This window comes from Oncorhynchus clarkii, chromosome 29, assembly GCF_045791955.1.
Source record: "Oncorhynchus clarkii lewisi isolate Uvic-CL-2024 chromosome 29, UVic_Ocla_1.0, whole genome shotgun sequence".
NCBI classification, from domain to species: domain Eukaryota; kingdom Metazoa; phylum Chordata; class Actinopteri; order Salmoniformes; family Salmonidae; genus Oncorhynchus; species Oncorhynchus clarkii.
This window is the reverse complement of record NC_092175.1, coordinates 27,975,256-27,987,371: the sequence shown is the minus strand read 5'-3', so window position 1 is coordinate 27,987,371 and position 12,116 is coordinate 27,975,256. Positions and strand designations below refer to the sequence as shown.

General features: G+C 43.9%; 1 protein-coding gene across 1 annotated transcript; it reads left to right on the top strand.

Annotated features, from left to right (window-relative positions):
• Positions 1-2,439: 2,439 nt before the first annotated feature.
• On the top strand, positions 2,440-7,406 carry LOC139387973 (procollagen C-endopeptidase enhancer 2-like). Its single transcript, XM_071134422.1, has 9 exons — positions 2,440-2,696; positions 4,176-4,284; positions 4,384-4,642; positions 4,794-4,918; positions 5,101-5,237; positions 5,689-6,065; positions 6,170-6,247; positions 6,607-6,777; positions 6,930-7,406. The coding sequence occupies exons 1-9, from the start codon at positions 2,599-2,601 to the stop codon at positions 7,058-7,060; spliced, it is 1,485 nt and encodes a 494-aa protein (XP_070990523.1). The 5' UTR covers positions 2,440-2,598; the 3' UTR covers positions 7,061-7,406.
• The last annotated feature ends 4,710 nt before the right edge of the window (positions 7,407-12,116 follow it).

Below are 12,116 nucleotides of genomic sequence, written 5' to 3'. Positions count from 1 at the left end.
AGGAAGTTGTGGAGTGATTGAAAAATGAGTTTTAATGACTCCAACCTAAGTGTATGTAAACTTCCGACTTCAACTGTATATATATATTTTACATTTTGAGGTTTATGACCCCAATTTTGAATACCACTGAAGTAGTGTATGGATTTCCCCATGAGACCTGAGTTGGCTGGAAACAAAAGAATGTGGTGAAGAATGTTGGGCAGAATGGTTGCTGGTTCGATTCCCCGAGCCAACTAGGTGAAAAATCTGTCAATGAGCCCTTGAGCAAAGCACTTAACCCTAATTGCTTCTGGATAAGAGTGTCTGCTAAAATGTCAACATCTAACTATTTTGTATTAAAAAAAATTCTGCATCTCAAGTTCATTGCTCCCTCAGTGTCTATGATCCAAATCTAAACACAATACTTCCCATAAGACATGTGGTCATCTGGCCTATTGGCTGTTTATATCCATAATGTTTTCCATAATGCATCTCTTATTGAATATCCTTTCCCCCCCCCCCCCCCAATTCGTTCCAGAGATGTTTTGAGTGTGCAGGGGGGATTGAAATAAACATGACTCAATCTACATCATAAATAGTTGGCACTGTTGAGTATCCCTTGGTTGTAGTGGCACTTAAACTATCTCATTCTCCCACCCCCTTCGTTCCATCGCCTCAGTTTATGTCTTGTTCTCTGCTCCAAGAACCTTCCTTTCCATCCATCCAGCCCTCCCTCCCCCACCACAGACCCATAATGCCCCATTGCAGGGATGTGTGTCTATCGTGATGGACTGTTCTGGAATCCTGGCAGAAACAGAGGTCTACACCCTTGGACTCCAGCCAGGTGTTTGGGTTACTCATACTGTACTCCTACAGTCCAGCAGCCCTTAAACACAGACACCATCCGCCCCCCAAGCGGACTCACTCTGCAAGTCACCACATTCCTGCACTCTCTGACTCTCAGAGGAGGCTGGTGGGAGGAACTATAGGAGGACGGCTTAATATAATGGCTTGAATGGAATAAATGGAATGGTGTCCAACATGTGGTTTCCATATGTTTGATGTGTTTGAGACTGTTCCATTTATTCCATTCCAGCCATTACAATGAGCTCCTCCCACTTGCCTCCACTGCTGCCTCACATGCAGATGTAGTATCTTAATTTGAGCCAGTTTGCATCAACAGGAAAATAATCCTGCGGCAACAGGAAATTTGAATTTTTAATTACACACTTTAAAATACTTTTTAAACCTTAAATACACTACAAATTAGCCTTTCCTGTAGTGCAGGAACATTCTCAGCAACAAAAGAGGTGTCAAATTAAGCTCTTACATCTGTACAACATTCAGCAGACACTGACTTGGGAGTCCAATGCAAGCTAATGAGCAGCTGTTCCATAGCATTGTTGATAAGAGGGCACATCATAACATTATAATTACAGAACCATAACAACATTTCAAGCAGACCCCTGGCTCTAGCTAGCTTATATAAATCAATCAGTAAGTCATGAATCCATGTTAAAATGAGAGACCATCTGTCTATGACTACGGGATGTGAATACATAGACATATGTCAATGCCCCTCCTCTGGGCTCCCCTGTGCTTTGATCATGGTTCTACTGATCTGTCCCCCTGAATGAGGCTGTTTTTATGGTCTGTATGAAACAGCATTCCCTCTACAGGCCCCAGCCGAGCGATGTGGGTTAAAGGGCCATCATGGAAAACACTCCCCCAGCTCTCTCTGGAGTGTTGTGCCCTATCTCGTTGCATTGTGGGGCAGATAAAGCCGCTCTAACTGGGAGTCTGTCTGTATGTGGAGCTCTAGGGGGCTGCAGATACTGGGTGTAGCTTCACATTCTTCCGACTTTGGGAATGTTGCTTAGATAAAGCTGTTCTAATTGTCAATGATATTCATGAATATCAAAAATGTCATGATTTTGATAAAGAACCATTGATCTAAATACATCAGTCAAGGTACATTCTTAGAAAAAAAGTGCTATCTAGAGCCTAAAAAGGTTATTTGGCTGTCCCCATAGGAGAACCATTTGAATAACCCTTTTTGGTTCCAGATAGAACCCTTTTGGTTCCAGGTAGAATCTTTTCCACAGAGGGTTCTACATGGAATCCAAAATGGTTCTGTCTAGAACGGGTGGGGACAGTGGAAGAACCCTTTTGGAACCATTTTTTCGAAGAGTGTAGTGGTCACTGGTCAGATGGCCGTACTGGTATGTAAAGAGAAGTGACCTTGGTTGTAAAGGTGCAGTTCTTTATGCCTTTGAATAAATCCGTTGCACAAACATTTGTCCAGCCATTGTGGGAAGTTAGTCTTTGTTGCTCTCTTTTAGCTCTCTTTTTCCTTTGTGTCCCCCCCTCTATGTTTCATTGAGGCAAATGTTAACATTGAGACAGCATCTGGTTCTAATTAAACAGTCCCCTCCCCCTTACGCTGTCTCCCCCATCATGACTCCTTCTAGTTCCTTCTACCCTCTTAGCATCTCTCTCTCTCTCTTTCTCTCTCTCTCTCTTCCTGTGGCTCCCTCCCCACGTCCTCCATCTCTCCCCACTCTTTGCTCCCGTCTCTTTCTTCAGGTTTGCCCTCTTACTGTGTCTGCTTTCGGCATCATGAAGTGTGAGGATTGTATCTGGGGTCTTTCTGTTCTCCTGGCTCTCTGTTTAGGATGGGCACAGGGCCAGAGCCAACCAGGGACTAACTACACCAGGTAGGGAATATGGGTGTATGAGGTTGTTGGTGTGTGTGTAATGTCTGTTTGCAAGAGGCTTTACAGTGATGGCTCCATTTAGGCAATATCTACAAGGATGTACTTTACATTATTCATATGGTTCACAATATACCATAGCCGTTTCTAGAGAGTGCACAGAGTACTTTTGTTAGTGTGCCATGTTCAGATTTCACGCAGTGTGCATGGAACTCTCTATCTGAGCTTCCTGCATGTGTATATTTGCTTGGGTGTATGGCAGTGTTGTTGTGGTTGTGACTGACTGGTCCATGATGTTGATGTGGTTGAGCTCCCCCAGATGTTAATGCTTTGGGGTCTGTCTGTATGTGCCTGTGTGGGGTTGGATCAGGACTGCCCTGACTGGACACCTAGGCTCTCATCAGCTGGCCTCTCTCTCTGCTGGGGTTCTGCATGTCTGAGCTCCGATAATGTGAACTTTCTCAATGAGCTCCAGATTCGGTCTGTATTGGCTAGAACCCTGGAAAAGTGATTTGGTCCTCAGATTGGAATAATGGTAATTGACTGATTTTCTTAACAAGAGGCCAATGAGAACAACGTTTGTTTCGTTTCTTGTTGAGAATGTCTTTATTTAGCTTTTTTGACACTCCATAAAAGGGATGACATGTTTTGCTTCAGCCCAGTTGACAAGACCCAGCTGTTAGAAGTGCACCCAGCAGCTCTGTCTTCTGTACAGACAGTCTCCAATGTGTCTGTCCCCATGACTTTCTGTGAAGCCTCTGGCATAAAATAACATATTTATCCATGAAAGTATTCTGGCAATAGGCTAGCTTTGGGATTTTTCCGTTGTATAAAGCAAGCTTTGTGTTATTTTGAAAAAGGAGTTTGAATTACATATTGGAGCAGACTTGGACCTGCCGGGGTTAGAAACTGGGACAAGCAGAAGGGAGAAATTAAAGCACACAAGGGGGAGGTCTCCTTGAGGAAGCTCCAGTCAAGGACACCATAACCCCCACTAACTTAGTCCCCATCCTGTCAACCCCCATCCCCCCCAGTCAAGGACACCATAACCCCCACTATCTTTGTCCAGTCCCCATCCTGTCTATACCCCCCCCCCCCCCCCCACACACACACACACTCCCAACTCTCATGAAACCAGTGTGCCAAGGGGAAGCATTATCATTGGGGTGCCTCAGGGATTTAGAGATTTTCTGTTGAGGAAGTGAGTCACAATACTTGTACGTCAGGATGTGTGTGTGTGTATGATTGTCTGTCTGTGTGTGTGTGTGTGTGTGTGTGTGTGTGTGTGTGTGTGTGTGTGTGTGTGTGTGTGTGTGTGTGTGTGTGTGTGTGTGTGTGTGTGTGTGTGTGTGTGCGTGCGCGTGCACGTGCGTGTACATGCACAAGAGTCACAAACTCATGGTTAATGTATTATATACAGCATATGATAAATGCTGGCTAATGCTTACCACAACACTGGGTTCCCACCCTGCTCTCTCTCAGGCCTGTGTTTCACTGTGGAGGAGACATGGCTGCAGACTCAGGCTTTGTGGGCAGTGAAGGATTTCCAAGCTACTACAAACCCAACAGCAAATGTACTTGGCGTATTACAGTGAGTCACTAACCCTGCACTACATATCACTCCTCTATTACTCTGAAGGTTGCCTACAGACTGACTTAAAGCCTTTTCTGCCCTCTCTCTGAACTCCAGGTCCCAGAAGGCAATGTGGTCATGCTCTCCTTCCGCATCTTCGACATGGAGGCTGACGCCATGTGTCGTTATGATTACCTGGATGTGTACAACGGCCACTCCAACATGGTGCAGAAACTGGGGAGGTTCTGTGGAACGTTTAGGCCGGGTACTCTTATCTCCACCACCAACACTATGATGCTGGAGATGGTGTCTGACTCTGAGACTGGAGGGAGGGGCTTCCTTGCTTACTTCAATGGAGGAAAACCACATGTGGATGGTGAGCTTTACAGTATAACTTGGGCTCTTTTCTAAGGAACAACACATTTCTAATTTTCCATGTCCATTAGCTTACTGTAACAAAGGATAATACCAATGTCAAATCCTGTATTCACTTGATTATTTATTGATCTGTTTATGAATCAATTCAGATCACCAATTCTGTGGAGGCAAGATGACAAAAGCCCAGGGTGAAGTAAAAACACCTAACTGGCCTGAGAAGAATTACCCAGCTGGCATCAGCTGCTCCTGGCTCATCACAGTAGAGCCTGACCAGGTCATTCCTTATCCACGATGCTCAGATTTTCATGCTCCTTATTCTGCATGAACTTCTGCAAATGATGCTGTCATTGTGTTGCACAAACCACAGAACCGAATGCATAAATATATGGGAGATTCAAGCGACGTTCATAGTGAGTAACGTATTTGTCATTCTGTTTTTTTCTGCCTGTGGGTTAGGTGATTGAGGTGAAGTTTGATAAGTTTGATGTGGAGTCAGACAGTTACTGCCGCTTTGACTATGTTGCCTTCTTCAACGGTGGAGAGAAAGATGACTCTCGACGCATTGGAAAATACTGTGGAGACGTCAGCCCCCAGTGAGTGGTACAAGAATGTACTCTGTGTGTTTGTCTGACTTCCTGTGTTTACGCTTATATTTATCTGTGGTCTAAGTCTGGGATGATATACAGATGTTGGATCTTAATTTGATCACCCTGTCGCAGGAGAGCTTTCCTTCAATGCAGTGAATTTGAGGTTTAAAAAGGCTCCTGAAGTTTATAATTTACCCTTTGAAATTTCAGACTTGATTTTAACTTAATTAAGAAAAATGTATCAATCCCTACAAAAAATGTTTATTAATTTGAATCCACATAATAATTCACCTTTCCTGTTATTGCAGGATTATTTTCCTGCTGTAGAAACTGGCTAAAATTAAGATCCTACACCAGTATGTCTGTTTGTTTTTGTCACTTCCTTTAGCTGCGAGCATACATCTCACTGTACTCCACTCTGATCCAATCCTCCCTCTGTATCACTCTCCGCCCACAGAACCATTGTGACCAATGGGAACGTGCTCCTTGTGCAGTTTGTGTCTGACCTCAGCGTGACATCCGATGGCTTCATGGCCAGTTACACCAGCGTCCCCCGTGGATCCAGAACCCCCACAGTAGACAACACAGGATCAGGACCTCGTATAGAGTCAGTCCCCAGGAGGCCTGCAGTCAAACCCATCCTACCTGAGAGAACAGTCATCACAACCACCACCACCAAGCCACCCACTACAGACAGATACCAGGCCCCTTCAACCCCACAGCCCAAGGAGCCCACTGTCAAACCCAAACCAGTCAAACCAGTCAGGACCCGCCCACCAAATAAGCCAGGCTCAGACAGGACCAGAGTGACTAGACCAGACGGAAAGAGGCCAGGTAAGAGAAGCTGAAGCACTGGTTTAGCAAGAGCTGAGTTTATATAGACATAAGTCTGTGTGTTTGTGTGACCTATGTGTGTTAACAATGTTTGTATTTTCTAGTTCCCCTGAACCCACTGTGTGCAAAGGCATGTAAGAGGGATGGAAACATCAAGAGCAGTTTCTGTGCCAGCGAATTTGGTGAGTTCCACTAGACGGCAGCATCATTGCCAAATAAAACATATATTTTGTTTGATTATTGGATCGAGAGAGTTAGAAGAGAGAGAGAATGCTGAAAGGGCAGTGGGTGAGATTTGAACGCATGCTGGCAGCAGTACATGGAACATGTGCTCCAGCAGGAGTAGTTTCGACCCCTAGACCACTCCAGACCGCTGGATAGAAGAAAGAAAATCAAGCTTAACAATCTGTACACAGCAATTCTGAGTTCACAGCAAGTTCCCTGCATTTCTTAGGCAATTAAACACAGCAGTCACACCATATACAGTACATTAACACAGCTACACCAGAGCACATCTAATCTATCTATCTCTCTCTTTCAGTGATCACGGGTAAGGTGACAGAGCTGACCCCTGGTCCTCACGGCAGTGTCTATATCGGTGTGTCTCTCATCAAGGCCTACAAGGCTGGCCGGCTGACTATCACCCAGGCTGGAGAGAACATGTCTGTCAAACTGGTGTCAGCCTGCAAGAAGTGTCCTGTCATCCGCAGAGGTACCCTATTTTTCTTCCCAGTCAATCTGACTAGCATGTACAATGTTTTGCACGCACAAATGCAGACATACTGCTGACTTTCAATTCTGTTGTGTCATCATAGACAGTATTGCCGGAATGCCTAGTACATTTATTTCTAATCTATTTCTCAGGAATGCCCTACATCTTGATGGGCCATGTGGATGAGGATGGGCGTGGCACAATGGCTCCTGGGGCTTTCACTGCCCTATACAAGGCCCCATATCACAAACTGCTGACCAATATCAACAACCAACCATGCTAACCTCATACCCCAGTCCACCAATCAGGGGCCAGGAAATCCAGACTCATGCATGGATACCTTGACAACCAAGGTTATGGTGCCAAAAATGTATCTTTATCCCCGAGAAGTCCTTACCGAAACGAAATGGTCTTGTTTTTTCACTTAATGTTTGATGACACTAATTTAATTTCTGAAAACTCCTTTCATGGGTGTCACTGCTTCAGATTAAATGACAAGCATCACACAGCAACAGTTTTACCCACCTCATAATAGGGCTATATATGGTATTATTTTTGTAGTTTTATACACATGCAAATGTCAGGCCTTAAATGTGTAATTTATGTTTCTAAATAAAGGATTTATAACACATGGTGTTGGTTGTAAATATTTATTACATTGACTTTCTATTATTTACAGCAACACAATGATGGTATGCCACCTAGTGGTCAGATTTACAATAGCGTAGACCTTCCAATGACACAAAACAGGTGCCACCACCCTCTCAAAGCATTAGTATACACAGTTGCTTAATACAATTCACAGTCATTTAGGACTAGATTCAATCAGATCAAGTGTTAACTGAAAATAGACACCTGCAAAGATGCTGTAAAGAGGTCAATGGAACGCAGACAGTAGGGGACAGAAGAAGGACCCGGAATTGGCGCACATTAGATCTGATCAAACAAAGTGGATATTCGTATAGATTGAAATATACTTATAAACAATAGTCTAATCTAGGCTAATATTGCTGGGGGGTAATAAAGAGATTCAGGATCGTTCTCCCACGCGTTTCCATAGCAATTCTATTGTTTTGGTCAAGTTCTAAGACCTCTTTACCGCATCTAGAACGGTGGTTTTGGCTGTGTTTTTGGTGGAACGGCATTGGAGCCTTCAAATCGGTGAGCAGATAATGTAATAATGTAGAATGGCGCCGGAGGAGTTGGCTGCCGTTTTACGGGCTTCTAACCAATTGTGTGTGTTTTTTTCACGTTATTTGTAACTTATTCTGTACGTAATGTTTCTGCCAACCGTCTCTTATGACCGAAAAGAGCTTCTGGATATCAGAACATCGATTACTCAACTCGTACTTGACGAAGATTTTTTCTTTAGCGAGTCGGACGCAAAGGATTTACTTCAGACACCGGACAAGGCCCAAATCCCTGTCATTCACATAAAGAGATGAAGATATAGGGGTCGTAGGCCGGGGTGCCTTATAAGAATCCGCGGGAAGTGGGTAACCCGCCTATAACATCAGTCCTATTAGCCAACATGTAATCATTGCATAATAAACTGGATGAGCTCCGATCCGTGCATCGGCAAAAGATTGAACAACTACCTCCGGTAAGACAAGGGGTGGCGGTCTGTGTCTATTTATAAATAACAGCTGGTGCACAAAATCTACTATTAAGGAAGTCTCGCCTGAGGTAGAATATCTCATGATAAGCTTTAGACCACACTATTTACCAAGAGAATTTTCATCTATATTTTTTTGTAGCTGTCTATTTACCACCACAAACCGATGCTGGCACTAAGACTGCACTCAACGAGCTGTATAAGGTCATAAGCAAACAAGAAAATGCTCATCCAATGGCGGCGCTCTGTGTCTGGGGACTTTAATGCAGAGAAACTTAAATCCGTTTCACCTTATTTCTACCAGCATGTTAAATGTGCAACCAGAGGGGAAAAAAAACACTCTAGACCACCTATACTCCACAAACAGAGATGCGTACAAAGCTCTCCCTTACCCTTCATTTGGCAAATCTGACTGTAACGCTATCCTCCTCATTCCTGCATACAATCAAAAACTAAAGCAGGAAGTACCAGTGATTTGCTCAATACGGAAATGGTCAGATGACGCAGATGCTAAGCTACAGGACTGTTTTGCTAGCACAGACTGGAATATGTTCTGGGATTCTTCCGATGGCATTGAGGAGTACACCACATCAGTCACTGGCTTCATCAATAAGTGCATCGATGATGTCATCCCCATAGTGACCGTACGTACATACCCCAACCAGAAGCCATGGATTACAGGCAACATCCGCACTGAACTAAAGGGTAGAGCTGCCTCTTACAAGGAGCGAGACTCTAACCCGGATGCTTATAAGAAATCCTGCTATGCCCTCTGACGAACCATCAAACAAGCAAAGTGTCAATACAGGACTAAGATTGACCAACTGGCAAGTGTCTGCCCTGACCAACTGGAAAGTGTCTTCACTGATATTTTCAACCTCCCCTGACCGAGTCTGTAATACCAACATGTTTCAAGCAGACCACCATAGTCCCTGTGCCCAAGAACACCAAGGTAACCTGCCTAAATGACTATCGACCCTTAGCACTCACGTCTGTAGTCATGAAGTGCTTTAAGGCTCACATCAACACCATTATCCCAGAAACCCTAGACCCACTCCAATTTGCAAACCGCACCAACAGAACCACAGATGATGCAATCTGTATGGTACTCCACACTGTCCTTTCCCACCTGGACTAAATGAACACCTACGTGACAATGCTATTCATTGACTGCAGCTCAGCATTCAACACCATAGTGCCCTCAAAGCTCATCACCAAGCGAAGGACCCTGGGAATAAACACCTCCCTCTGCAACTGGATCCTGGACTTTCTGATGGGCTACCCCCAGGTGGTCAGGGTAGGTAACAACACATCTGTTACGCTGATCCTCAACACAGGGGCCCCTCATGGGTCCCTGGTCACCCATGACTGCATGGCCAAGCACGACTTCAAAACCATCATTAAGTTTGCAGACAACACAACAGTGATCACCGATGAGATGACATCCTCTAGGGAGGAGGTCAGAGACCTGGCAGTGTAGTACCAGACAGTCGTGAAGAAGGCACGACAATGCCTCAGGAGAATTAAAATATTTGGCATTGGTCCTCAGATCCTAAAAAAGTTATACAGCTGCACCATCGAGAGCATCCTGACTGGTATGGCAACTGCTTGGCCTCCGACCACAAGGCACTACAGAGGGTATGGCCCAGTACATCACTGGAGCCACACTTCCTGCCATTCAGGACCTCTATACCAGACGGTGTCAGAGGAAGGCCCTAAAAATTGCCAAAGACTCGAGCCACTCTGCTACCACGCGGCTGGCGGTACCGAAGCACCAAATCTAGGTACGAAAGGCTTCTTAACAGCTTCTACCCCTAAGCCATAAGACTCCTGAACAGTTAACCAAATGGCTACCCAGACTATTTGCAAATTGCAACCCCCCCCATTTTTACGCTGCTGCAACTCTCTGTTTATTATCTATGCATAGTTATCTATGAGTAGTTTACCTTTACCTACACGTACAGTACCAGACAAAAGTTTGTTCACACCTACTCATTCCAGGGGTTTTCTTTATTTTTACTATTTTCTACATTGTAGAATAATAGTGAAGACATCAAAACTGAAATAAAACATATGGAATCATGTGGTAACTAAAAATGTGTTAAACAAATGTAACTATATTTTATATTTGAGATTCTTCAAAGTAGCCACTCTTTGCTTTGATGACAGCTTTGCACAATCTTTCTCTATGGAAAGGTGAGACTCTTCGAACATGTACATGTTGGTTGTTTTGCACTAGGCTGCAACCTGGTCTCAGAGCATATTGTATTATTCTGTACGTAAAGCTGAGATACTCTATTTAGTATGATACTGTATGTTACATTTCGTATGGTATGTATTAATTTGTGGATGTCCATCATCCAAGTTGCTAATTAGCTAAAATTGTCCGTGATGAGATTCAAACACACAACCTTTGGGTTGCTAGACATTCGCGTTATATGACCAACCACTCTCATTTAATTTTTGCCTTAAGTAACCTTTTGTCTTATGTAACCATACCAAACATAACGTATCATTACTAATTTGAGTGTCACGAATATGTAAGGTCTATGAGACCAGGTTGTGCTCTAGGAAAACTTCAAGCCTCACAAGACTAGTCTGAAGGTACCAGTTTAAAAAAAGAATGGAAGTATACTGTATATGGAAGTAGTTTAGTGCCCAAAAATTGGTTAAATATGGGTTAAAAAAAAACTAGAAATCATTTCCTTATCTTTCTTTTAGCTCTCAGATATAGGACCTACCCTTTAAAACAATCTTCCTTTTGATTTATTTTTTGACTCTCTGTTTATCCATGTATGAAACTGTGTTTCTATGGACTTATACCAGTAAGTCAAATTCAATGTTTCATCCACAAAAAAATGTACACCTAAAGCATCCTAAAATTCAAAATCAAATAGCTAAACTATCCTTGGTTCGCAACATTTTAAGGATTAAAAACCAAGGAGACCAGTCATATTATCCATGGCTGCAGTTACAGTATACTGCCAACATAATGCTATGATAATGTGTGTTAACATAATGTCTGCGTAATGACATTGCACACATCATAACTGTTTTAACCACATTTGAGACAGTTCACAGATACAATTGGATTGACCGTTTATTGTAACCACTGGTTGCTGTTGTCACGTCTACTCCCACTCCCACGCTTGACATCGCCCGGTCTACTAACTACCTGCCCTGGCAACCCATCATTACGCACACTTTGCAACCATCATTACGCACACCTACGCCCCATCGTTAGGCACACCTGGACTTTGTCACTACCCTGATTACCTCCCCTTTATCTAGCACTCCGTTGTATTACCCATAAGGCAGTATTTCTGTGTTCTTGTTCAGATGCTACTCCTGTTTTTGTATTCACTCTATGCTCTTTCAGATTAAACTTGCCGACTACACCTGCTTCCCGACTCCCTGCGTTTTTGTTACAGAATATTGTCTCATAAAATGGAAGCAGCAGCCAACCCGAGACATCTCCAAGATGGTCGACGAACAGGGAGACCTACTTTACTAATACCACAACCAGCTGGCGCAACCGGGGACTGCGATGGATGAGGTCCTCAATGTCTAGATCTTCCTCAAGGGCCGTCACCTCCAATGGAGGATCTTCTAACATGAGTCGACCCAGCGAGCCAGTACCTCAGCCCATTCAGCAGTCCGCCCAGGTCAGCGATGCCCGTTTGTTCCTCCCGGACAAATATGACGGGATTCCATCCAAATTCTA

What these genes read in the sequence shown, in the direction of transcription:
- LOC139387973 (XM_071134422.1), top strand. Translation starts at nt 2,599, where the DNA reads ATGAAGTGTGAGGATTGTATCTGGGGTCTTTCTGTTCTCCTGGCTCTC. An exon ending in CCAGGGACTAACTACACCAG is followed by an intron (nt 2,697 to 4,175) that starts GTAGGGAATATG and finishes GCTCTCTCTCAG; the next exon opens with GCCTGTGTTTCACTGTGGAG. An exon ending in AATGTACTTGGCGTATTACA is followed by an intron (nt 4,285 to 4,383) that starts GTGAGTCACTAA and finishes TCTGAACTCCAG; the next exon opens with GTCCCAGAAGGCAATGTGGT.